Raw genomic sequence first — 27,558 nt, forward strand, 5'->3', positions numbered from 1 at the left:
TAAAGGATTTTCTTTTAAGTAAAGTATTAGAGACGATAAAGACACTGCTGGAAATCAATGAAGAGAGTTGAAATAATGCATGACCAAGTTAGAGGAAATTTATTCCTGCAAAACCTGGTAATGATGATGGCCAGTAACTTGCATGGTATAATGTGTAAGAGGATTAAACAAATGCAAATAATTGGAAACCTTACTCAGATATTGCAATCTGTTTTTTTTTTTTAGGTTTTAAATGATGTAGCTCAGAAGGGACCTGTCAGTTATTCAATGCATGTGGATAAAAATCCAAACGTGACAGTGTTTTCTATTAAAGACACCTGTGGAGATGTATATGTGCATCATCCCATCGATCGAGAGAAGACGCCTTCTTTTTCAGTATATATTTACTTATTTTGCACCTTCATTAAACAGAGAAAAAGTCCCGGTGAAACAAATCCCAATGAATGCAACTTTCTTTTGAACCCATCACAACATCCCCGTCAAGTTGGGCCAAAGAATTCCAAAAAACAAGGAGGGATTAGTCACAGATACTGCTGAGTGTAGGATCGGTCCATAAAGTGGAAGCTATGATTGAGAAGTCGTGCTAGCTTGCCCATAGCTTTCCACATCTTACACCATATACCTGGGAAGAAGCAGGGTCCTTCAAAGACCTTCTCACAGTAACTGAAACAGGATAAACAGCTTAGACCAGGGATGTCAAACTCAAGGCCTGCGGGGGGTGGGGGTGGATCCAGCCCATGGGGCGCTTAGATATGGCCCATGGGACTGCCCTGGAAGGACTGGCCCGCAGTGCCTCTGCAAATGAAAATGGAGCTCGGGAGAGGGTTGCAGGAAGCCGTCCCAGCCAAAAACGGTGCTCGGGAGCCCCTTTTTCACTGGCAGAGCACTCCGACCACCACAGGCGCCCCCAACACGAGTGATGTCGAGCTGGCCACACCCACCCCGGCCCCTCAAGGACAAAACAACCCTGATGTAGCCCTCATTGAAATCGAATTTGACATCCCTGGGATAGACAGATTCTTCTTCTGTCCAGTGTGTTGCCTGATACAAACTGGCAACCATAAATTGGTTTAGGTAAGGCTTTAAAGCAGGGGCAACTTTAAGACCTGTGGACTTCAGCTATGCTGGCTGGGGAATTCTGGGAGTTGAAATCCCCAAGACTTAAGGCAGGGATCAGCATGATTTGAGCCTAGAAATCTATTAATAATCAGTGAAACAACCTTAAAGTAAATATTCTTCTGCACTGAGGGGGAACAGACAACACACAGGCCACTGTGTGGCAGCCCAGATTGTCTGGGTTAGAATAGCCAACTGAGTGACAAGTACAGGCTGGGTTACTTTTGCCAGGTTATTTTGGTCTACGTAGAGCCATAAACTGAATTGCCAGCCAAAGCTGAGTGAAGATTTTGCTGCCCTTGGGCTCCATCTGCTGTTTGTATGATGATACAAAAGACTACATCCTAATAAACGATTGGCTCACTCAGCCTACTTTCTAGCTACCAATTAAGTATTACAGCCTCATGATCTGGCTTACACTCTTTATATTGTCCATCCTGAACTGCAAAAAAGCACACCCATGCTAACCATACTCTGGTTCATTTCATAGTACTTATTCCTTTCGCAGCTAATCTGTTAAATTAGATTTTTTTAAAAAAACCCTAACAAAGATAGTAGGCACAGTTACAGAATAACTGAGTCTGTGACTTTTAATAACCTTAGGAGGCAAATTGAAGATGCTAGATTATAGAAGAAAATATTTACATTGAAACATGGAATGCTTGGATATTAGTAAAATATCAAGTAATCCATCAAATTTGCCCTTTGAGATTTTTAAAAAATGTATTTAAATTTTATTTCTTGATGTTTGTCAGCTGATGGACATGGTAAGGCCACACTTGGAACACTGCATCCAGTTTTGGTCGCCACAATGTAAAAAAGATGTGGAGACTCTAGAAAGAGGGTGGAGAAGAGCAACAAAGATGATTAGGGGACTGGAGGCTAAAACATATGAAGAACCTCTGGTGGCTCAGAGGGCCTCTGGTGGCTCAGCAGACTAAGTCTGTTATTAACACAGCTGCTTTCAGTTACTGCAAATTTAAGTCCCACCAGGCCCAAGGTTGACTCAGCCTTCCATCCTTTATAAGGTAGGTAAAATGAGGACCCAGATTGTTGGGGCAATAAAGCTGATTTTGTATATAATATACAAATGGATGAAGATTATTGCTTAACACAGTGTAAGCCGCCCTGAGTCTTCGGAGAAGGGTGGGATATAAATTCAAATAATAATAATAAAAAAACCGTTACAGGAACTGGGTATGTCTGGTTTACTGAAAAGAAGGACTAGGGGAGACATAATAGCAGTGTTTCAATATCTCAGGGGCCACAAAGAAGTCAAGCTATTCTCCAAAGCACCTGAGGATAGAACAAGAAGCAATGGGTGAAACTAATCAAGGAGAGAAGCAACTTTGAACTAAGGAGAAATTTCCTGACAGTTAGAACAATTAATCAGTGGAACAACTTGCCTCCAAAAATTGTGAATACTCCAACACTGGAAGTTTTTAAGAAGATGTTGGATAACCATTTGTCTGAAGTGGTGTAGGGTTTCCTGCCTAGGCAGGGGATTGGACTAGGAGACCTCCAAGGTCCTTTCCAATTTTGTTATTCTAGACAGTGGACGTGTTTATCCCAATCATGTTTAAATTCAGTTACTGATGATTGACCCATTACCTCAGTTGGAAGTTGGTTCCATACCGCCACTATTTTTTTCCATGTGAAGTAATACTTCCTAACATTACTTTTGAACTTGCCTCGTGTCACCCCAAGTCCTTCTTTTCACTAGACTAGACATACCCAGTTCCCACAACTGTTTTAGCCTCCAGCTCCCTAATCACCCTTGTTGCTCTTCACTGCACTCTTTTCTTCTTTTCTTTTCTTTTCTTTTTCTTTACAAGTATTGTAGCTTAATATATCTGGAGGCCTAGCACAGTTTTTAAAAACCCAGAAAATCTCTTTCACAACAGAACTCAGCCCTGCTTGACAAATCCTGGTCATCAATATGGATTAATGACTCTCCTATCTGTAATATTAAGGGATGTGGTGGCTTAGTGGCTAAGACACTCTGCTTGTCGATTGAAAGGTCGGCAATTCAGCAGTTCGAATCCCTAGTTCCGTGTAATGGGGTGAGCTCCCGTTACTTGTCCCAACTTCTGCCAACCTAGCAGTTCAAAAGCACATAAAAAATGCAAGTAGAAAAATAGGCACCACCTTTGGTGGGAAGGTAACCGCGTTCCGTGCGCCTTTGGCATTTAGTCATGCCGGCCACATGACCATGGAGAACTCTTTGGATAGTGCTGGCTCTTCGGGTTTGAAACGGAGATGAGCACCGCCCCCTAAAGTCGGGAACGACTAGAGCATATGTGCGAGGGGAACCTTATCTGTAATATTAAGTAGGATTTCCAGCAATCAAAACATTACATAATGTCATTTTGCTTTGTCGTATAATTGAACCTGATTTCCTCATTGGTTATCTATTGTTCAGCTCACTTTTGATGTTCGTGACAGAACTAACAATGAAAAGCTAGCAAATTCCTTGAATGTCATCATTCATATCCAGGATATAAATGACAATGCACCTCAGTTTTCCCAACGGGAATTCAATATCACCATCAAAGGAAATTACCACAAAGGTGAGTAGCCTTTAAATTTTGGGCAACATCAGATAAGATTGCACTTGGTAGATTCCTGCCCTTTTTTCTTCTTCTTTCTTTTTCTCGCCAGCTAAGTAGAAAAAGAGATCCATTCCTACATAAAAGAAACATTTCTCTTCTAATTACATTGTGTGCATTTTAATAGGGAGCTAATAGGGGTTTTTCTAGAGGTTTTCAAACATTTTCAATTTCTGGGATTTTTCACTGTCAAAAGTAAATTTAAAGTCCCTTCTGCTGAAATCTATATTTCTCCCTATTTTTTTCCAGCTACAAATGACACAATAATGCAACAATCCGTACTGTAAGCCACACGGAAAATATCCATTGAATGCATTATTTGGATGCACTCTTCAAGATGCATCTAATTTCCTTCCAAAATTAACCAAGGGAAATAACCTTTCCACAACCAACTACGGGTCAGTTTTGGTACTGCAACTGAAATAATTACCGATATACTCTCCGCTTATCATCCCTGCATAACAGAATAACCCCTCTGATAGCAAACTATCCAAAAAACAACTATTATTGAGTGTTCAATATAGTGATTATTTCTAAAAGAATTGTTAGCAGTATTGTAAGGATTATAATTTATCCTCTTCTGTTATTGTACTTAATGTTCAGACACACAGCCCTTTTTTACATAGTAATGTGTTTTTATTTTAGACTTAATTAGTTAGATACTTGATACCTTATCTGTATATGTTCAATGTTGGCATTTTCATGTAATAAACTCTATTTATTTGCATGCCTTCAAATCAGTGTTTACACCTGGTGACTGCCTGGACTAGTCCCTACAGCAGTGGTTCTCAACCTTTATAGTGCTGCGACCCCTTTAATACAATTCCCCACAATGTGGCGACCCCTTTAATACAATTCCTCACAATGTGGTGACCCCAACCGTAAAATTATTTTCGTTTTGAATTTATCGCGCCTGAAGCCGTATTGGCTAGAGATCTGAATTGCTTGCGATTGCCTTGAGGACGGAGGCATTAAAGCGGAGACTCCTCCTCTATTAAGTTTATCGCGCTTGAAGCCAGGCTAGCGATTGGGAGTGAATGCAGCTGGCTTGAGAGGGAGACATCAGAGCAAAGATTACTCTCTTTTTTAATTCATCGCTCCTGAAGCCGAATTCGGCTAGCGATTTGAAAAGCCTGCAGCTGGCTTGTGGAGTTAACCATTGGAGCACGATTCTTCGACTCGCAAGTATACTTCCCATATTTCCGATGGTCTTAGGCGACCCCTGGCAAATCGTCATTCGACCCCCAATGGGGTCGCGACCCACTGGTTGAGAACCGCTGCCCTACAGTTTCCTTGGCCAGGTTTTTTGGAAGTGGTGTTCTTCCCAGGGCTGAGGGAGGGGAACTGACCCAAGACCACCCAGCTGACTTTGTGCCTAAGGTGGGACTAGAACTCACGGTCTCCCAGTTTCTATTCTGATGCTGTCACCACTATACGAAACCAGTTCTCTTATGGTCTATATCAGGCAGTGGTGGGATTCAGCCAGTTCGCACTACTTCAGGAGAACCGGTTGTTAACTTTCTGAGCAGTTTGGTGAACTGGTTGTTGGAAGAAATCATTAGGGCAGAGAACCGGTTGTTAAATTATTTAAATCCCACCACTGATATCAAACTGGATTTCTTCAAGGGCCAGATCAGCATTATAATTCCCTGTGGGCTGGGGGGGGGAGATGGGATGGACACCTCCTGCAGCACCCTGCTGCTGAAACAGGGAATGGGGGCTGTGCGCCCTCCCCCCCCACTCCTCCGCACCCCGTGTTTGCTAGCAAAGGAATCGCCAGCCTGTCTTTTGCTATTTATAGGTTGGCCCCACAGGCCACATTTAAGCATCTTGCGGGCTGGATCTGTCCCACGGGCCTTGAGTTTGACACCCCTGGTCTAGATGAAGTCAAAATCCAAGAGTACGTTTTCCTTTAGGTGGGAAAATTCATACGGTGGTCTTTTCTAGACAGAAACCCTATGTGTTGTGTAGGTTATACCTTTAATATAATAATAACAGAGTTGGAAGGGACCTTGGAGGTCTTCTAGTCCAACCCCCTGCCTAGGCAGGAAACCCTACACCACTTCAGACAAATGGTTATCCAACATCTTCTTAAAAATTTCCAGTGTTGGAGGCAGTCACAGCTTCTGGAGGCAAGTTGTTCCACTGATTAATTGTTCTAACTGTCAGGAAATTTCTCCTTAGTTCTAAGTTGCTTCTCTCCTTGATTAGTTTCCATCCATTGCTTCTTGTTCTACCCTCAGGGGCTTTGGAGAATAGCTTGACTCCCTCTTCTTTGTGGTAGCCCCTGAGATATTGGAACACTGCTATCATATCTCCCCTAGTCCTTCTTTGTAATGGACACTAATGAAAACATTTTCTCTCCAGACTCCGTTTAAATTTATGATATTGCTCTAATGTGCTTCAATTTTTCTATTATAGATCAACACTTTTACAGAATGACAGCATTTGACTCAGACCAAAAAGGCACTGCAAATTCTGAAGTGGTATATCTTCTGATTTCACAGACGCCTCAACTAAAGTTGCCTCTTTTCAAGATTGATTCCTCTAGTGGCTCCATGAGCATTACGCAATGCTTGGATTACGAGGTACTGTCCTTAGAAATAAAGTTTGTCCTTGGAACACAAAGTTTGTCCTTAGAAACAAAGTTATAATTAGTTGTGTGAGTTCTGTGTCTTGCCATCCACATGGTCCAGTAAAATGATCCACTAAAATTTGATTGTTGATTTTGTCTTTTAGTCTAGTATCTAACATTAACCCACCACCTTAAGATAAATGTTCATCTTAAATCTTTCGAGTGTTGTGGATGAGCAATTTAATGTAATAATAAGTTAAAGGATAGAAATTATATCTGGTGCCAGAAAAATGGCTAAATTTATTTGTTAGCAATTCAAAGAGTTAACTAGATCCATTTTCTCCTAGCTGACACAACATGACTACTGAGTTGGAAGGGTGAAATAAGAAGTTAAAATCAATGTTTGGCACATACATCTTGCAGAATAAGTGACTAGAAATGAGTATAGATTTTTTGTTGTAACGAGCTTACAAAATTATACACAATAATACAGCACAATCACTTCAGTTTTCACTGAATTCAGTATTCACCAATAAAATGGTGCTCCAGCTAAATTTTAACTTGTGGCTATAGAATATTAATGCAGATACAGGACATATAGACAGAATGCATGAAATACATACGTTGTTACATGAATTAAAGTGATGCTTAGCTGTTTGAAGGAATAGAGACTGTATGTATCCCAAAGGTGCTTTTTCAAGAGGCAAATGGGCTTTCTGGTTTGGTTTTTTTTTTGAAGACGTTTTGCTTCTCATCCAAGAAATTTCTTCAGCTCTGACTGGATGGTGGGGAATGGAAGGATTTATACTCCTTGCAAATAGCTGCTCATTTGCATTCTTTTATCGAGTCGTTAATGTCACCTGGAGGTTTATCTATGTCATCAGGGTCACCTGAGTAGTGCACATGGGTCTGGAGCCTTCTTGGTACTGCTGAAAAGACTGTGTTGTAGATTGGAGATAGATGACGTGTATCCCTCCCCTGTTGTGGTCCGTCAGCAGCCTACGGAGCTGGCAACGGAGTCGGACAGCGATGAGGCTGAGGTGAGGCCAGGGCCATCAGGAAGTGAGATGCGGACTCCAGAGGCTGATAATAGTGAGGCAGAGGAACAGGAGGAGCCTGTTCCTACTGCACGCATGAGAAGAGCTGCCAGAAGGCAAGAGCAGCTGAAGCAGAGAGGACAACTCGGGAATAGGGCCAAGAAATGATTGGCCCCTCCCATAAGGCTTAAAACAGACCAGCATTGGTGTTTCAGCTTTGCTGGAAAACAACTTTGTAGCTGCGTCTTCTGCTCCATCTTCTGCTTTGTGTACGTCTGTGTTTTTGTGCCTTCTGGACTTTTGCCAGGAAGGGCTTTTGGCAGTTTGTCTAATTGGACTAAGGTTTGTAAGATAACTGAGGAATTTGTGTTGGGAGGCATTTGTTTTACTTTGAGTTGAACAACACTGGGAATGAAGTAATTCCCAGCTGTTCGAATAAAGTTTGTTTTTCCACTGACTAAATTTATTACTACGTACTTGGGTCTGGGTCACAACATCCCCCTCTGTTGAGAGAAGACAGTTCAGTTTTGACACAGATGGCCTCTTTGAACTCTCCTTCAAACCAGCTGGTCCTTTCAACAGTTCCAAGAAGGCTCCACACCTATTTGCACCACTCAGGTAACTCTGATGGCACAGATAAACCTCCAGGTGACTGTTGTGACCCAGACCCCAGTAGATAGTAGGAAACACAGTCCGTGAAAAAACAAACAAACTTTATTCTAACAGCTGAGAACTAATTCATTCCCAGCATCGTTAAACAAAAATTAAAACAAATTCCTCCCAACACAAATTTCTCAGTCCTATCGCAAACCTTGGTCCAATTAGGCAAACTGCCAAAGGCCTTTCTTGGCAAGCATTCAGAAGTCACAATAATAAATGCAAGATGTACACAAAGCAGAAGACGAAGCTATCAACCTTGTTTTCCGGCAAAGCCCACTGGTCTGTTTTAAGTCTTATGGGAGGGGCCAATCATCTCTTAGCCCTACCCCCGAGTTGTCCTTTTTGCTTGAGCTACTCTTGCCTTCCAGCAGCTCTTTTCATGCGTACATTAGGAAGAGGCTCCTCCTATTCCTCTGCCTCACTACTATCAGTCTCTGGAGGCTCTGGAGTCCCCATCTGACTCCCCGATGGCCTCACCTCAGCCTCATCACTGTCTGACTCCATTGCCAGCTCCACAGGCTGCTGGTGGACCACAACAGTGACCTTAACACCTTATTAAAAGAATGCAAATGACTAGCTGTGTACAAGGAGTATAAATCCTTCCATTCCTCACCATCCAGTCAGAGCTGAAGAAGCTTCTTGGATGAGAAGCGAAATGTCTTCAAAGAAAAACCAGAAAGTCCGGTTGCCTCTTGAAAAAACACCTTTGGGAAATCCATGACCTGGATGACTGAGAATTTGTGTTGGGAGGCATTCGTTTTACTTTGAGTTGAACAATGTTGGGAATGAAGTAATTCCCAGCTGTTCGAATAAAGTTTGTTTTTCCACGGACTAAGTTTATTACTACCTACTTGGGTCTGGGTCACAACATCCCCCTCTGTTGAAAGAAGACTGTTCAATTTTGACATAGATGGCCTTTTTGAACCTTCCTTCAAACCAGCTGGTCCTTTCAACAGTTCCAAGAAGGCTCCACACCTATTTGCACCACTCAGGTAACCCTGATGATACAGATAAACCTCCAGGTGACTGTTGTGAGCCGGGCCCAAGTAGGTAAGTAGGAAACTCAGTCCGTGAAAAAACAAACAAACTTTATTCAAACAGCTGAGAATTACTTCATTCCCAGCATCGTTCAACAAAAATTAAAACAAATTCCTCCCAACACAAGTTCCTCAGTCCTATCGCAAACCTTGGTCCAATTAGGCAAACTGCCAAAGGCCTTTCTTGGCAAACGTTCACAAGCCACAAAAATAAGATGTAGACGAAGCAGAAGACGAAGCTACCAACATTGTTTTCTGGTAAAGCCCAAATGCTGTTACTGGTCTGTTTTAAGCCTTATGGGAGGGGCCAATCATCTCTTGGCCCTATTCCCAAATTGTCCTTTTTGCTTGAGCTGCTCTTGCCTTCTGGCAGCTCTTCTCATGCATACATTAGGAACAGGCTCCTCCTGTTCCTCTGCCTCACTACTATCAGTCTCTGGAGGCTCTGGAGTCCACACCTCACTCCCTGATAGCCTTGGCCTCACCTCAGCCTCATCGCTGTCCGACTCGGTTGCCAGCTCTGCAGGCTGCTGGCGGACCACAATAGTGACCTTAACAACCTGCTAAAAGAATGCAAATGACCTGCTGTCTGCAAGGAGTATAAGTCCTTCCATTCCCCACCATCCAGTCAGAGCTGAAGAAGCTTCTTGGATGAGAAGTGAAATGTCTTCAAAGAAAAACCAGAATATCCAGTTGCCTCTTGAAAAAACACCTTTGGGACAACCATGACCTGGATGACTGAGAATTTCCACAGACAGAGACTGTATGTATTAAACTCGGGTATCTCTTGCAGTCCACTTAATTGTGTTCTTATATCTTGCCATTATTTGGAGGATACATTTTTAGATAGGGATAACAAAATCAATCTTCTAATTTTTTAAAAGTCCCAAAGGATAATGGTAATGTCAAATTTATTTTGATTTTAAAAAAGACCCTGTTTTTAAATTTTACTGTCTTTAAGGCCAATAGGAAATTCAGAGTTCTGATCATGGCTTCAGATCTTGGATCTCCACCCATGTCATCAACTGCAACAGTCAATATTGATGTGGAAGATTCGAATAACAATTTGCCTGTATTCACCCAAAAATATGTAAGATGTTTCAGATAACTACTAATGGTGTGAGAGAATTTATGCTGGACCCAGCCACAAAGAGTAAAAACTATCTTCTTTTAACTCACATTTTCAAGCTCACAGAACAAGATTTATATAGCATGGTTTCCTTTCCTGATGTGATTCCTTTTGTGATGAATAAAAGAACCTGCATTTTTTGAGAGGCTGCTGAAATGCAATTACAAGAGTTGTGGCCAATATGGCCATTGATGGAGGATCCAGGGATCTATAGTTCAGCAATATTTACAGCAATATCGTGGTCGCCATGATGTAAAAAAGATGTTGAGACTCTAGAAAGAGTGCAGAGAAGAGCAACAAAGATGATTAGGGGACTGGAGGCTAAAACATATGAAGAACGGTTGCAGGAACTGGGTATGTCTAGTTTAATAAAAAGAAGGACTAGGGGAGACATGATAGCAGTGTTCCAATATCTCAGGGGTTGCCACAAAGAAGAGGGAGTCGAGCTGTTCTCCAAAGGACCTGAGGGTAGAACAAGAAGCAATGGGTGGAAACTGATCAAAGAAAGAAGCAACTTAGAACTAAGGAGAAATTTCCTGACAGTTAGAACAATTAATAAGTGCCTGCAGAAGTTGTGAATGCTCCAACACTGGAAATTTTTAAGAAAATGTTGGATAACCATCTGACTGAGATGGTGTAGGGTTTCCTGCCTGGGCAGGGGGTTGGACTAGAAGGCCTCCAAGGTCCCTTCCAACTCTGTTGTTATATATTATATATAATATTTGGAATTTAATATTTGCAATATATTTATATATTGCCCACCTTGATATGCTATACTGTATGATTGGGGTGAAAAAAAAATAAAGGTTATAGTCCTAATGTTGTTCCCACAAACAGTATATGGCAGGAGTGTCCAAACCTGGCAATTTTAAGACTTGTGGATTTCAACTCCCAGAATTCCTCAGCCAGCTGGCTGAGGAATTCTAGGAGTTGAAGTCCACAAGTCTTAAAGTTGCCAAGTTTGGACACCCCTGGTATATGGGAGTACCCTACTTGCTATGGCCATATTCTATGACATCATTAATGACTTATAGTTCCAACTACAAAGGTATACAACATGGAGATTCTCTTGATTTTTCTTCATGGGGAACAGAACGATGGTCCTGTTCCCCCCTCCTTAAGTACATGGTTTTCCTGGGTCAGAAGACTCCACAGTAACTATTTAATTTAGAAAGAAATTTCACAATTTATTTGTATCAGGGAAGAATAGTAGGAATGTTACTGGAATGGAGGTACTTCACTTTTTGCCTTTAGTCATTTCAAGCTCCATGTACCTTCTGCCTGCATGACCCAACTTTTGTCTCTTAGTCACGCTATTGCAAGACAGACAAAATGCCAGAAATTATGTGTCAGAGAACTCTTTTTTGTGTCTTACAAGTATCATGCAGATATTCCAGAAGGCACATCCGGAATCAACGTCCTTCGTCTCAAAGTGGAAGACAAAGATAGTCCTAATACACGTGCTTGGAAAGCCAAGTATACCATAAGAACAGGAAACGAAAAAGGAAACTTCGTTGTTTTTACGGATTCTGTAACTAATGAAGGCGTTTTACAGGTTGCCAAGGTAAGGCAGGCTGGCAAAGATAGAAGTAAGATTTCTAGAATCTAGAATTGGCTATGCTGACTATGGATGAGGAAGCTGCAATGCCAATTTTCTAGAACAGGGGTCTCCAACGTTGGCAACTTTAAGACCTGTAGACTTCAACTCCCAGAGTTCCTCACCCAGCTTTGCTGGCTGAGGAACTCTGGGATTTGAAGTTCACAGGTCTTAAAGTTGCCAAGCTTGGAGACCCCTGCTCTAGAAGACATCAGATTTGGGAAGAAGCTAGAGGAAACCAGAATTTATTAATGGAAACTTTTGTGGTTTTGTTTTTTCTTTTTTCAGCCTTTGGTCTATGGTAGCCTTTCCGTGAGGAGACTTGTCATTGTTGTGGAGAATGAATTGCCCTTCTTTTTATGTGAAGGTGGCCTTCAGCCCCCATTTTCTGAAGTCTCAGTCAGCATTAATATCACCATTCGAAACTATGCCCCTCAATTCATTCCCCCATTACTTCATTTTAAATACCAAGAAGGGGTCAAGGGCGGTACTAAACTTGTGAAATATATAGCTCATGATTCAGGCACAGCACAAGATAAAATCAGGTAAGTGCTTATGGCTGGGGTTCCTTTGTGAATGTTATTGGAGGATTTTTGCTTCCTTACAGTTCTTCCTTAGAAAAAGCTTCTTCTAGACCAGGGATGGCCCATTTACAGCATGTGAACTTTAACTCCTCTGAATATAACATAACTCTGAATATAACAAAATACCTTATACCACCAGACTTGATATCTTGGGTTTAGAAAACTTAGAACTCCACCGCCTTTGAAAGGATCTGTGTTTAACTCATAGAATCATCTATTGCAATGTCCTTCCTGTTGAGGATTACTTCAGCTTCAATCACAACAATACAAGAGCAAACAATAGATTTAAACGTAATGTTAACCACTTCAATCTTGATTGCAGGAAATATGACTTCAGTAACAGAGTTATTAATGCTTGGAACACACTACCAGACTCTGTGGTCTCTTCTCAAAGTCCCCAAAGCTTTAACCAAAAACTGTCTACTGTTGACCTCACCCCATTCCTAAGAGGTCTGTAAGGGGTGTGCATAAGAGCACAAATGTGCCTACCATTCCTGTCCTACTGTTTCCTTTCATTAATCCAATTTATATAGTTATTTCATACTTACACTCATATATATGCTTATATACTATATAGTTACTTCATGCTTATGCTTATATATACTGTTGTGACAAAATAAATAAACACATAAATAAATAAATAAAAATAAATAAAACCAGTCATACTGGTTCAGGAATTCTGGGAGTTGAAGTCCACTGTTTGTAAAGGGGTTGTTGTCCCCTATTCGGGTTTGAGCCTGGTGCCGAGGTCAATGAAGAACACCAGACACGAGGTGCGGGTTTCGACTGCTTTTTATTGGGGTATCCCAAGGAAAAGGGCTCCTGGCCAAAATGCCAAGAACAAAGGATTAAGAAAGCTTTATACATTTTCACTAAAGGAGAAGGTGGGACAAGGCGGGTTAATAAGAAATATCATCTAATGAACATTTTAGTAATAATTCTACAATTTGTTCTATTGGTCTCTAGCTCTTCCTATTCCTAAACCTTGGCTAATGAATGCCCCAGCAGTTATCTAATACACATTTAAACCGCTTGGTCTAAAACTTGGCAACTCCAAATCTCAATCAACAAATGCTCAGTCTTACATATTGGAAAAAAGAACCCAAACACTAAGTACATACTCGATGGACATTACCTTACAGATGACCCCCATCCCGTTAAAGACCTTGGAGTTTTCATGTCAAATGATCTAAGTGCCAAAGCCCACTGCAACTACATAGCAAAAAAAGCTCTAAGAGTTGTAAACCTAATCTTACGTAGCTTCTTTTCCAAAAACACTACACTACTAACCAGAGCATATAAAACATTTGCTAGACCAATTCTAGAATACGGCTCGCCTGTTTGGAACCCTCACCACATCTCTGACATCAATACAATTGAACGTGTCCAGAAATATTTTACAAGAAGAGTTCTCCACTCCTCTGAAAACAATAAAATACCTTATCCCACCAGACTTGAAATCCTAGGCTTAGAAAACTTGGAACTCCGTCGCCTTCGACAAGACCTAAGTTTAATTCACAGAATCATCTATTGTAATGTCCTTCCTGTTAAAGACTTTAGCTTTAATTGCAATAATACAAGAGCAACCAATAGATTTAAACTTAATGTCATCCGCTTTAATCTAGATTGCAAAAAATATGACTTCTGTAACAGAATCATCAGTGCTTGGAATACTTTACCTGACTCTGTGGTCTCTTCCTATAATCCTAAAAGCTTTAACCAAAAACTTTCTACTATTGACCTCACCCCATTCCTAAGAGGACCATAAGGGGCGTGCATAAGCGCACAAATGTGCCTACCGTTCCTGTCCTATTGTTTTTCTTTTCTTCTTCCTATATATTTATATGCTTATACCTCCTAATATTTACTCATATATATGTTTATATACTATATAATCTTTTCGTATGATGTTGTGACAAAATAAATAAATAAATAAACGTTTTATTTGCTCCAAGCCATCTCTATTCCCAACTTTTAGCTGAGGTCTGCAAGTTGCCTCTTTGTTACTTTTATCAGCTTGCTAACTACCCAGAATTGTTACAAGCTTTATACATAAATATTTCCTGTGGATAAGCATTCTTTGTTCTTGCCAGACAGACTCCACAATTACAGGCTTCTTGATTTACTTTCAAGTGTGTGCCATGACTTGGCTTTATTTTAGAAGACAGCCCATCAGGGTGATAGTTGTTTCATGTAGTTTAATTAAAAGCCATCATTGAGCCATCATAAACTACAACAGGAACAGGAAATGCGTCACAGGAACAATAGAGATGACTCCTAGAGTTACAGGAAACAACTACACTAGAGAGGAATGATATAGCTGTATCTAAGTTAGATTTAACACCTGTAACAATAGTTGTCCACCTCTGTTCTGGACCATATCCTTTTCAGAGTAGTAGCCAAGCAGAACCTGGGCACTAAAAATGATTTTTCCCCCCCTGTAAGCTTCACCAGACTTTTTTACTTTTAGACAGAGAAACCGTTACTATCATCATTTTTTTTCTTTATAAAACATGAAAACGAAGTGCAAGATTTTGGGTCTTCAAGTCAAATCTATGTGGGCCTAGTAATTTAAAAGCTGATAAAAATACTAAATTAGGACAAGTTTACCTTGTAAGTTTGGGAAAAAATTAAAGATGCTGCTTAACTTAATTGAAAAATCTCAGATTTTGACCAGGAAATATTACAACCTAGCCTGGAATCCATCCACTAAACCTCATTGTATGGGAAATGATTTCTTATAATTATGCAGTACAGATGAACACACTTCACCTGCTCAAATAACCTTTCATTTGTTCTTTAAAAATTTCAGGATTAATCTCTGACACTAAAGATAGAAAATGATAATAGGCTAAATTTATTAAATTACTTTGTGAAACTAACTAGGCTGCAGTTGTCTTCTCTAATCTGTCAATCTCCAAATGTATTTGAACCACAGTTCCACAAATCACCAGCCAACATGGTATTTTTAAAGATGTATACAAAACTCTAGGCTGTGGAACATTGGCCAGGATACTTAACTTCTAGTCGGGCGGAGGATAGGAGCCAAACTCTGTCTGGCTTACACAACTATCCATTAAGTTTATCATTCATATTTAAAACATTTGCTTGTTTGAAGATACAAAATTGGGTTCGATCCAAGTGGTTGGCTGAAGATCAGTGAATATTATGGAATCGTGACAATAGCAAAAACTCTTGGCAGAGAATATCTATTTATGAATAAAACCATTCTGATTCACGCCATTGATGATGGTAAGTTCCTCCTTTCTTCTCAGTCTGTGAGTTCTTGAGGATGGGCAAAGTCAAAGCTTGGCAAACAGTCAAAGTCATCTCTATCTAATACACTTTCAGAATTTGTTCTTTGTATGTGATGTAAAAGCTGGATAGTTTCTTTTCAGGCATTAACTTTTCTAATCGTGGTGCTAGGATTGATATGTTTCTTAGGGTCCGTGAAGCAAGACAGCATGGAGCATATGGTTAGATTGCCAAAGATGATAGAAGTTACATTCTGTGCTCTGAGATTGTGAACACTTTTAACTGCAAGATTTAATTACTGTATTTTTCGGAGTATAAGACACTCTAGACTATAAGACGCACCTACCTTTTTTGGTGAGGAAAACGAGAAAAAGAAATCTGCCTTTGCCTCCCAGCAATTTTGCCTTTTTGCCGCAAACAGCAAACAGCCTGCTTTACTTTCATTTTCATTTTCAGCATAGCTTGATTAGCAGAAGGAAAAAAAAAACCTTCTCCCAGCAATTTACCTCCTTGCAGCAAGCAGCAGAGGCCCGCGCAGCTGAGGGTTGGGACAATCAACTTGTGCTAATCAGGCTGTGCTAAAGCTGAAAAGAGCTTTTTCTTCTTGCTGCTTGCTACAAGGAGGTAAATTGCTGGTAGACAGAGACCAAAGGGTGGGTAGATAGGGCTACATTCTGTGTATAAGATGCACCTAAATTTTCACCCTCTTATACTCCGAAAAATACGGTACCTTGTAGAGGAAAATAGGGACAAATTGACCAAGAACTGAGATCTCCATCATTGGCAAAGCTAGTTATGCTGTTGAGGTGTTCATCCAGTGCCTGGAAGCTATGTGCATCCATAGGGAGAACAACCATCTTCAACAAAATGAGTAGCTGTGGGGTATTACACCCTAGTAAGAGGAGGTACACAATTTCAGAATCCTTGTACAGTCATGGTTCCTGCTTAAAGAGGTGGGCTTTGGCCGACATCTGTCTTATGCATCAGTTGTGCCTGTTTCTAGATCAGGAGGCTCTACTCGTAATCATTCATTACTTAGTTGCAACCCCATTGGATAACAGCAATCCGTTCTACCTGGGGCTGCCCTTCAAATACATTTCGAAACTTCAACTGGTCCCAAATGCACAGTTCTGGGCACATCACAGTTCATGTATACCAGTGGTCCCCAACCTTTGTGGCTTGGCGGCCTGGTGGTGGTGGGAAGAAGGGAACTGGACCAATCAAGTGGTGGGCTGGCACACAACACCTATGCATATATGCACATATTCACACACACACACACACACACACACACACACACACACACACACACACACACACGAATATGCACATATTCGGTAACAGAGTGGTCAATGCCTAGAACGCACTACTGGACTCTGTAGTTTCTTCCCCAAACCCCCAAAACTTTAAGCTTAAACTGTCTACTTTTGACCTCACCTCATTCCTAAGAGGTCTGTAAGGGACGTGCATAAGTGCACCTGGGTGCCTACTGTCCCTGTCTTAATATTCCTTTTTACTTACTCTTTTCATGTCTCCAAATTAGGTTTATACTTTTACCTGTTATTTTATATATGATTGACAAAATAAATAAATAAAAATAAATAAAAGGCATGCATACAGCTCAACTTGCTTGAACAGCAGGCAACAGCTAGGGCCTGATAGTGGACCACGGACCCATGGTCTATACTATATTGATGTTGTACATAGTTTCACCAGCTCCTAATCTGCTTCCAGATGGAATTCAAAGTGCTGGTTATCACCTTTAAAATCCTTTATGGCAGAGAGCCATGTTATACTCCTCTCTTCAAGGTTTTCTGTCCCCCACTAGAACTGACAGGGCAAGATCATGGCATATCATCTGGTCGGTTTTAGGAGACATGCCATCTTTGCTGTGGCATCCACCCTATCTAAAAAGCTACCCCCAAATTCTGAAAGACCCTGTAGCTGTACTGGAAGGCTGTGAAGACCTGAGTCTTCCCCCTGGGCTGGAATACTGGCTTATCCCAGTATAGGTGTGATTTCTGTTGTGAGCCTATTAAAAGGTGCCTTGATTATGACATTATTTTAATTGCTCTTATATTTTGTTGATAGACATTTTGTGTATGTGTCTGGGTGCATGAAAGATTGTCGTTGGCAGTTCAGGGTGATGTTGCGTATGTAAGAAAGGTGACCATGCATATTTCAAAAATAACTAAAATAAAATCTACTATTAAATTCTGGAGCACACTGTGTTTTTTCAGATCATGTTCTGGTCTGTTATGTGAGGTGTTGTGTGTATGGCAGGAAAAAAACCTATTTGATTTAGTTGGATTTATATTTATTTCATTAACTGAAATATAATTAATGCAATGCGTCTTAATAATTCAACTGTTTCCTTATTTTACTGTATTGCAAACTTGATGGCAACTTGCAGCTGCTTCTAGAGTTTGGGGGAGCTGCATACAAACCATACATCTTGTTGTGACCCAGGCCCAAGTAGGTAGTAATAAACTTAGTCCATGTAAAAACAAACTTTATTTGAACAGCTGGGAATTACTTCATTCCCAGTGTCATTCAACTCAAAGTAAAACAAATGCCTCCCAACACAAATTCCTCAGTTATCTTGCAAACCTTGGTCCAGTTAGGCAAACTGCCAAAGGCCCTTCCTGGCAAATGCCCAGAAGCCACAAAAACAAAGATGTAGATGAAGCAGAAGACGCAGCTACAACACTGTTTTCCAGCAAAGCTCAAACGCTGGTGCTGGTCTGTTTTAAGCCTTATGGGAGGGACCAATCATCTCTTGGCCCTACTTCCAAGTTGTTCTCTCTGCTTGAGCTGCTCTTACCTTCTGACAGCTCTTCTCATGCATGTATTAGGAACAGGCTCCTCCTGTTCCTCTGCCTCACTAGTATCAGTTTCTGGAGGCTCTGAAGTCTGCACCTCACTTCCTGATGGCCTGGCCTCACCTCAGCCCCATCACTGTCTGACTCCGTTGCCAGCTCCATAGGCTGCTGATGGACCACAACACATCTAAACTATATGGTCTTCTCTTAGTTTGAAGGCTCCTTCCCACTTCCATACACGGTTTCTTAAAATTAAAATACTTCTTTTCTTTCCCCAGGTATTCCACCATTAACTGGCACAGGTACCATCCAACTTTACATCAGTCCTTCAAAACTGATTGCAGTACAAAACTTGATGATATGTAAGGAAAAAGGACTGGGTCCTTTCCATATAACATCTAAAGTCGAAGATTACAGTCCATATGCAGGATCTTTAACATTCCAATTGGAAGATGCTTTGGAGGGTACTCAAAACCTCTGGAGATTGGGAGAGAGCTCTGGTAAATGGCTACTCATTGGGAATTGGGAATTGCCACATCCTTTGATTTCACCTCTAGAGAAGATTTCTCCTGGGAATGGAGAAGAATCATTGAAGATCGTCAGCCCTTCAAGGCAGGCCAGGTCAAAAAACAAACATCAGTTGCTCTCTCTGAACGTATGGGATGGACAGAAATGTTAGGGAATTCTTCTGACAACCAAGGGCTACCTAGGTGATAAATAACAGATTGTTTTTTATTACACTGGACATCAGAGCCACAGTGGCGGAGTGGTTAGAATGCAGTACTGCAAGCTAACTCTGCCCACTGCCAGGAGTTCAATTCTGACCAGCTCAAGGTTGACTCAGCCTCCCATCTTTCCGAGGTCGGTAAAATGAGGACCCAGATTATTGGGGGCAAGATGCTGAGTTTGTCAACTGCTTAGTGAGAGCTGCAAAGCACTATGGGGTGGTATAGAAGTCTAAGTGCTATTACTATTGCTATCAACACTATTTTTCAGCTAGACCCACAATTTTGTTTCCCATATGAGTCTTTGTTTGATTTTGATCAGGAAGGTAGAGTTTAAAAAAAAGGTAAACATCAGTTCTTCTTTCTCTGTCGACTTCGTACTGGTTATCAGGTAGAGGGACAGTTGCTGTATAGACATATTTCTGAGCTGAGGAACCCATGACTATTCCACAATGCTCCCTGACTACTCAGAATATGATAAAGAAATGTCCACCAGAAACTTGTGAACTTGTAAAATCACAGAACAGTATACCAACCTTCCGTGTTCTTGCACATGGAACTGAAATTTCACAAGAAATGGATATTTGCTGGCAATTTCAGCTTCTTTTGTATCTCCATGTGACATTAGGTGATGGATCTCATGATATTCCTTTTTACATCTTAAGAGGATCCTGGCACTCGATTATACATGGTCCTCTTTTGGGCATTTAATTTCCTTTAGACTCTAAGGAGTTCCCAGAGGAACTAAGGAGTAGTTAGTAAGATCACACTTGGAATACTGCATTCAGTTTAGGTCACCCCATTATAAAAAAAGATTTTGAGACTCTGGAAAAAGTTTAGCGAAGAGCAACAAAGATGATTAGGAGCTTGGAGACAAAAACATATGATGAATGGTGTCATGAATTGGGTAAGATTAATCTACTGAAAAGAAGCACCAGGAGAAACATGATAGTAATGTTCCAATATTTAAGAGTCTGCCACAAAGAAGGTGGGGGGGGGGAGGTTTAACCTATTTTCCAAAGGACCAGATGGAACTTATCAAAGAAACCTAGAAGTTTCTCCAACCTAGTGCTAAGGAGAAATTTCCTGATGATTAGAACAATTAACCAAAGGAACATCTTGCCTTCAGAAGTGGTGGGTGCTCCATTACTGGAGACTTTTAAGAAGAGACTGGATACCTACCACTCTGAATTGGTATGGAGTCTCCTGCTAGAGCAGGGCGTTGAACTAGAACAGGGGTCTCCAACCTTGGAACTTTAAGACTTGTTGACTTCAACTTCCAGAATTCCTCAGCCAGCAAAGCTGGCTGAGGAACTCTGGGAGTTGAAGTCCACAAGACTTAAAGTTGCCAAGGTTGGAGACCCCTGGACTAGAAGATCTCTCATCTGCCTTTCAGCTCTGATATTCTATGATTCTATGAGTGTTCAAAATATGAAGGAAGGGATGGGTCCCTGGGATGAAACACTTTAAAGATTAATGCAGGGTACAATTTTTAATAATGTTCATTCCTTTTTTTTTTTTTTGCTATTACATTAGCAGTCCCATTAAAGGCTTCTAAGCAGTGGGTGTTAGAATTCATCTTTTCAGAAGTATTCAAAGCAGGCTGGATGGCTAATCCAACTTGTATGAGTTTTATTAAAAAACTTAACCAGCTCCGAACATTTAAAGTATTCTTACTCCTGTGGGTAGCACACCTCAAGCTGCTAGTCTTTATGGCAATATTGGTGCAATAATCTTAGCAAGGATGTGATAGTTGGAGAGTGATGGATGTTTTTGTTCCTTTCCTCTGTTTTGTAGGTAACTCGGTTCAACTTTTTATGCTGAAAAATCTCTCCCATGGCGATTACTTGGTGCCTCTCCTTATACGAGACTTACAAGGGGTTTTTAGGCAACAGACTCTGAATGTCCAAGTATGCTCTTGTCTAGATGGGATCAACTGTGACACAAATGTGGCCATAGCGAAGCCCAGCACTCTATCGTCGGAAGGAGTAATTGGCATAATTGTGACTTTATTTCTGTTACTGATATGTGAGTAATGTGTTTATCTATTGCTCAGTAGAAAACCCTGTGCCATTTTGTAATTGTTGTGTATTATGCATCTACTGTGAATAGGTTCTTTAACTCAAAATCCTACCTTTAACTTTTCTGAAAGACCTGAATAATAATAATCTCTCTTCTGAGTGTCAGCCAGAGGTGGGTTTCAGCAGGTTCTGACCAGTTCTGGAGAACCGGTAGCGGAAATTTTGAGTAGTTCGGAGAACCGGTAGTAAAAATTCTGACTGGCCATCTATTCTCTGCCTCCCAAGTCCCAGCTGATTGGGAGGAAATGGGGATTTTGCAATAACCTTCCCCTGGATTGTGAAGGGAATGGAGATTTTACAGTATCCTTCCCCTGCCACACCCACCAAGCCACACCCACAGAACCAGTAGTAAAAAAATTTGAAACCCACCACTAGTGTCAGCACCTGGGGAGGGCTGCTCCAAGTTCTCCCTTGCTCATCTTAGCCAGCACCTTTGAGTTATGATGCTTTGGTTATAGAATAACTCTCTGAAGTAAGTGTGTCTTACCTAAAAATGAATGTTTGGAAATCTGTTAATGATATAGTTAAACCTATGGCTGCTTCAAGTACAAAATAAGTACCAATTTTTATGAATTCAGGATTATTGCGATTGAATTAATACCTTGAAGTGTCATGCTACTCACTTTCTTTAGAGCCCACCAAACTAGAACAACTAATTAGGACTACTAGATCTGGTCAATAAAAGTTCAGATGGTCACTAGATGGAAGGCAAAACAGTCTTTGGCACATGTTTGTGACCATCCAAAGGTTATTTTGATTTATGTAGTTCACCGTAAGCTAAACAACCCTCAAAGCTTTCTAATAACAGGCTCCTTACAGCCCGGCCGAAGGTTGACTCAGCCTTCCATCCTTTATAAGGTAGGTAAAATGAGGACCCAGATTGTTGGGGGGGGGCAATAAGTTGACTTTGTAAAAATATACAAATAGAATGAGACTATTGCCTTATACACTGTAAGCCGCCCTGAGTCTTCGGAGAAGGGCGGGATATAAATGTAAATAAATTTAAAAAAAAAAGCTTTCATTTGCATTTTGGTTCACAGTGAATTCCAAATAGGATCTCTGATAATCTGTTTTCTTAAAACTCTAGATAAAACCAGAATAATCTTGACTTGTTATCCTAATGTGTGGGAGAGCAGTAAGGCAGAAATCATGGTTTGCACATTCCCATTGTGAGGAATGATCAGATCACATCCACCATCAAATTTAATCTCAGTCAGTCAGATTCCAGGGGAATTGTAGCATGGGTGCTATTCAGCAGGTTCTGACAGGTTCTGGAGAACTGGTAGCGGAAATTTTGAGTAGTTCAGAGAACTGGCAAATACCACCTCTGGATGACCCCAGAGTGGGGTGGGAATGGAGATTTTGCCGTATCCATCCCCCTGGAGTGGGGAGGGAATAGGGATTTTGCAGTATCCTTCCCCTGGAGTGGGGTGGGAATGGAGATTTTGCAGTATCCATCAAGCTACACCATGCCTACCAAGCCATGCCCACAGAACTGGTAGTAAAAAAATTTGAATCCCACCACTGAATTATAATCATTATAATGTGTAAACTGGAACCCGTTACATATTTGATTATAGTTTATTTTTAAGCTCTAATCTTATATTTAATTTATTTGTTGAGTACATAATAGATAATATATATAAGTATAAGCATGAATTGAATACATAAAATGAATACAATTAAAGGGAACATTAGGACAGGGACGGTAGGCACGCTGGTGCTCTTATGCATGCCCCTTACAGACCTCTTAGGAATGGGGTGAGGTCAACAGGAGGCAGTCTAAGGTTAAAATTTTGGGGGTTTTGGGATGAAACCACAGAGTCAGGAAGTGCATTCCAGGCATGGACCACTCTGTTGCAGAAGTCATATTTTCTGCAATCGAGTTTGGTTTACCAACATTCGTATCCAATATTATTCTTAGAATCATTTTGTAGGCTGGCTTTGAGTTGTTGCAGAGCTATAAAGAGGTAGCATGAGATATTAAATAGATCTTGTCTGAGTTTACATAATTGTAAACCAGAAGTTTTAAAACCTGGCTTTTTGAGCAAACAGTAATGATCTTGATTAAAGTTTACATAATTCTAGTACAATAGATGAACAGAGTGGATTGATATTCATGTAAAGATAAAACTAAACCAGCATACTTATGGCTTAACCCAGGCTTGTATATGGATTGTCATGTGACATAGGGATGTAATTTTGAAGCTAGCCAGGATGAGCAAATATTGATGTTCCACAACTTGGTTTACTGATTCTAAAGGAACCAAGATCCAGATATCATTTTCTATACAACTGATCAAGATTAATGGAACCCATCTTTATTATTTTCCTTAATCAACGTTAACTGGATTCTTTCCAGTTAGGTGAAAATACAGAACTTTGTGAAAGTTTCTTCTGCCTAGTATGGATATAAAGTCCATAACTGTGCAGAGAGACTTAATTTGATACATGTTTTCTACTTGATTCTCACAAGCTCACTCCAATGACACCATCGGTTTTATTTTTTTTATTTATTTATTTGATTTTTATACCGCCCTTCTCCCGAAGGACTCAGGGCGGTGTACAGGCAGAATAAAACGAACAATACAAAATACAATTAAAACGGAATTTAAAAAACTTATTTAAATTAGCCTGAAAATTTAAAAATTTACCATACACTAAAAAAACCCTTTTAAAATTAATAAAATTTAACATTTAAAATTCAATTTAAGCCAGCCCCGCGCGGATAAAAAGGTGTGTCTTCAGTTCGCGGCGGAAAGTCCGAAGGTCAGGTATTTGGCGTAAACCTGGGGGAAGCTCGTTCCAGAGTGTGGGAGCCCCACAGAAGGCCCTTCCTGGGGCCCCCAGCCGACATTGTTTGGCGGACGGCACCCTGAGAAGTCCCTCTCTGTGAGAGCGTACGGGTCGGTGGGAGGCATGTGGTAACAGCAGGCGGTCCCGTAACTACCCAGGCCCTAAGCCATGGAGCGCTTTAAAGGTCGTAACCAACACCTTAAAGTGCACTCGAAAGGCCACAGGTAGCCAGTGCAGTCTGCGCAGGATCGGTGTTACATGGGAGCTACGCGTAGCTCCCTCTATCACCCGCGCAGCTGCATTCTGGAGTAACTGAAGCCTCCGAGTGCACTTCAGGGGGAGCCCCATGTAGAGAGCATTACAATAATCCAAGCGAGAGGTAACAAGCGCATGAGTGACTGTGCACAAGGCATCCCGATCAAGGAAGGGGCGCAACTGCCGAACCAGGTGAACCTGGTGGAAGGCCCTCCTGGAGACGGCCATCAAATGATCTTCAAACGACAGCCGATCATCCAGGAGGACACCCAAGTTGCACACCCTGTCCTTTGGGGCCAATAACTCGCCTCCAACAGTCAACCGCGGCTGCAGTTGACTGAATCGGGATGCCGGCATCCACAGCCACTCCGTCTTGGAGGGATTAAGCTTGAGCCTGTTTCTCCCCATCCAGACCCGTACGGCTTCCAAACACCGGGACAGCACTTCAACAACTTCATTGGGGTGGCCTGGGGTGGAAAAGTACATGTTCATGAGAAATGCTATCACACCATGGTCAATACAATCACTGCAATTCCAATACTTGTTCCCATACTGAAGTTGGTATTCTTTGCTCATTGGGTAGGATTGTTTCATGGATCACATTAAATCACAGTTTGTTCAGCTGGTTTGCTGGATAACCCATAAATGGCTGACTCCAACTTTTATGTTGGGCCTTAACCTATGGCTTAGAAATTACAGAGTCTGGGTTCACCATACATATTAGTCCAAAACAAATAAACCATATTATTGTGAAAATTTTACTCAAAATAGATCAAGAATACAGTTAAACGGCTCTCCAGCCTTCTTTGTTGGCAGTTTCATTATAATGTTTAGTAGACCAGATTGTTGTTTTATATCCTTGGAATGAACTTTCTGAACTGTCTGAGAATCATCTGTTATGTTATTGGCTGATTATAGATCATAAACCAAGTAAATATTGTACATGAGCTGTGTGTGCTTACACCATGCTATGTAAAAGCAACTATTTTCTCTTTCCTGGATGAAACCACTGAAAAGGGCCGTCAACCTAAACATGCTGTGTTACCCTTGTATGAAATGGTTTGATCCACCATTCTTCCATAGTTTCAAGGACTAGCAATCAAAAGGCAGCTATTCTGCCTTCCCCGCCCTCCATTCCCATATGTATATTTATGGTAAGAAAAAGAATTAGAAGAAAGGGCAGGAAAGCAAAGGAATGGCCCAAGAAAAAACTTCAGCTGAAACTATCCTACTAGACCAGGGGTCTCCAACTTTAAGACTTGTGGACTTCAACTCCCAGAGTTCCTCAGCCAGCAAAGCTGAAGTTGAAGTCCACAAGTCTTAAAGTTGCCAACGTTGGAGACCCCTGTACTAGACAGAGATTCATCTAAAATGTGGACAGCTAATAAGAAAAAAGTGCTCGAGAAAGATGTTGTGGAAAGTTGGTGACAATCTTCATTTTCCCCTTTCCTTTTATGTAGTGGGCCTGAGTATTCTGTTATTGTGTTTCTGCTTCGCTAAAGTGAAGAAAAAGCCTATATTCATTCCATATGAACTAGGCAACCAGTCCCTGATTGACTACAAGGAGGAGAGTGAACCTGTTTTGGTGAGAAATAATATCATTGGCTACTATCTGTGATATTTCAGGGTCAGGTCCTAGATTTCTAGCATAAGCCTGTGCATGGTAACTCTAAAGCAAAAGTCTCCAACCTTGGTCCCTTTAAGACTTGTGGACTTCAACTCCCAGAGTCCCTCAGCCAGCAAAGTTGAGCTGAGGAACTCTGGGAGTTGAAGTCCACAAGTCTTAAAGGGACGAAGGTTGGAGACCCTTGCTCTAAAGGAGGTTTCACTGAGTTCATCAGAACTTATGCCAAAGCAAGTATTAGTTCAAGTCTTCCAGATGTTAATGTTTTGTCAATTGCCACTATCCAAAGACACTTTCTTTTAGAATAGAATAGAATAGAATTTTTTATTGGCCAAGTGTGATTGGACACACAAGGAATTTGTCTTGGTGCATATGCTCTCAGTGTACACAAAAGAAAAGATACGTTGATCAAGGTACAACATTTACAACACAATTGATGATCAATATATCAATATAAATCATAAGGATTGCCAGCAACAAGTTATAGTCATACAGTCATAAGTGGAAAGAGATTGGTGATGGGAACTATGAAACGATTAATAGTAGTGCAGATTCAGTAAATAGTCTGACAGTGTTGAAGGAATTATTTGTTTAGCAGAGTGATGGCCTTCGGGGAAAAACTGTTCTTGTGTCTAGTTGTTCTGGTGTGCAGTGCTCTATAGCGTCGTTTTGAGGGTAGGAGTTGAAAGAGTTTATGTCCAGGATGCGAGGGATCTGCAAATATTTTCACGGCCCTCTTCTTGATTCGTGCAGTATATAGGTCCTCAATGGAAGGCAGGTTGGTAGCAATTATTTTTTCTTTTTTTGCTTTTTCTTTGTCACTTTTAGAATGCAGCTGGCCTGGGGAACCATGCAACACCACCCTCAGTGTATAAAAGCAGTTTTAACGAAAAGCAAATAATTAAAGTAATTGGAATAAAGTGTCACACTTCCTTCAGATGATCCAACAGAGATTATCCAAAATAAGGGGTGATGCACAGCAGCCAGAATGAATTAAGTGGGGTGATTTCATATTGATGCTCTTGTAACAATATTACTAGTAAGGAAAGGGATAGTTGCATCACAGCTATATTTGATTTGAATAATCTAAGACCTAAGATGGCGCCGACGAAGGCTGCCTCGGTGAAATGCTCTCTAATTGTTTCTTTATTTCTAATTGTTCTCTGTGACTCACTACGGATTTCCTACTCACGAGACCATCTGCTAAAAATTAAGGAACATTTCTTTAAGGAGCAGCTTTCTTTAATCTCACCCCCGCCTGTCTTTACAAACACGGAGGAGATTCTAACACAGGAGGAGGCAATTCCCACGGAGCCATGGATTACTAAAAAAACCAAACGACGGAAACGAAGGAAACGAGGTAAAAGATCTGGGATCTTAATCAAGCTAAGAACTCGCACTAAAACTCCTCTGCCTTCAATTTTCCTAACAAATATACGCTCACTTGCAAATAAGATGGATGAAATACTCCTCTTAAACAAATACTATTCTGATTTTCGCAATTCAGCAGTCCTATGCTTCTCTGAAACCTGGTTAAATGAATCAATTGAAAATAGCAGCCTGAACATTCCAGGATTTCAAATTGAACGATCAGACAGGATTCCAGAAACATCTGGTAAAAAGAAAGGAGGAGGCTTATGCCTATATATTAATTCA

General features: G+C 40.9%; 1 protein-coding gene across 1 annotated transcript in view; it reads left to right on the forward strand.

The window, feature by feature from the left end:
- Positions 1 to 336: 336 nt before the first annotated feature.
- Positions 337 to 27,558, forward strand: part of LOC131195080 (cadherin-like protein 26) — a gene marked incomplete at its 5' end in the record, with an annotated part of 34,200 nt that continues 6,978 nt past the window's right edge. Inside the window, 10 exons of the mRNA XM_058176706.1 lie at positions 337 to 375; positions 3,539 to 3,686; positions 6,147 to 6,313; positions 9,996 to 10,124; positions 11,542 to 11,727; positions 12,049 to 12,305; positions 15,463 to 15,596; positions 18,700 to 18,921; positions 20,944 to 21,174; positions 25,739 to 25,863. Coding sequence (XP_058032689.1) covers positions 337 to 375; positions 3,539 to 3,686; positions 6,147 to 6,313; positions 9,996 to 10,124; positions 11,542 to 11,727; positions 12,049 to 12,305; positions 15,463 to 15,596; positions 18,700 to 18,921; positions 20,944 to 21,174; positions 25,739 to 25,863 — 1,638 coding nt within the window. The remainder of the gene's footprint in view (positions 376 to 3,538; positions 3,687 to 6,146; positions 6,314 to 9,995; positions 10,125 to 11,541; positions 11,728 to 12,048; positions 12,306 to 15,462; positions 15,597 to 18,699; positions 18,922 to 20,943; positions 21,175 to 25,738; positions 25,864 to 27,558) is intronic.

The sequence above is a fragment of the Ahaetulla prasina genome, chromosome 3, assembly GCF_028640845.1.
Source record: "Ahaetulla prasina isolate Xishuangbanna chromosome 3, ASM2864084v1, whole genome shotgun sequence".
Taxonomy (NCBI): Eukaryota; Metazoa; Chordata; class Lepidosauria; order Squamata; family Colubridae; genus Ahaetulla; species Ahaetulla prasina.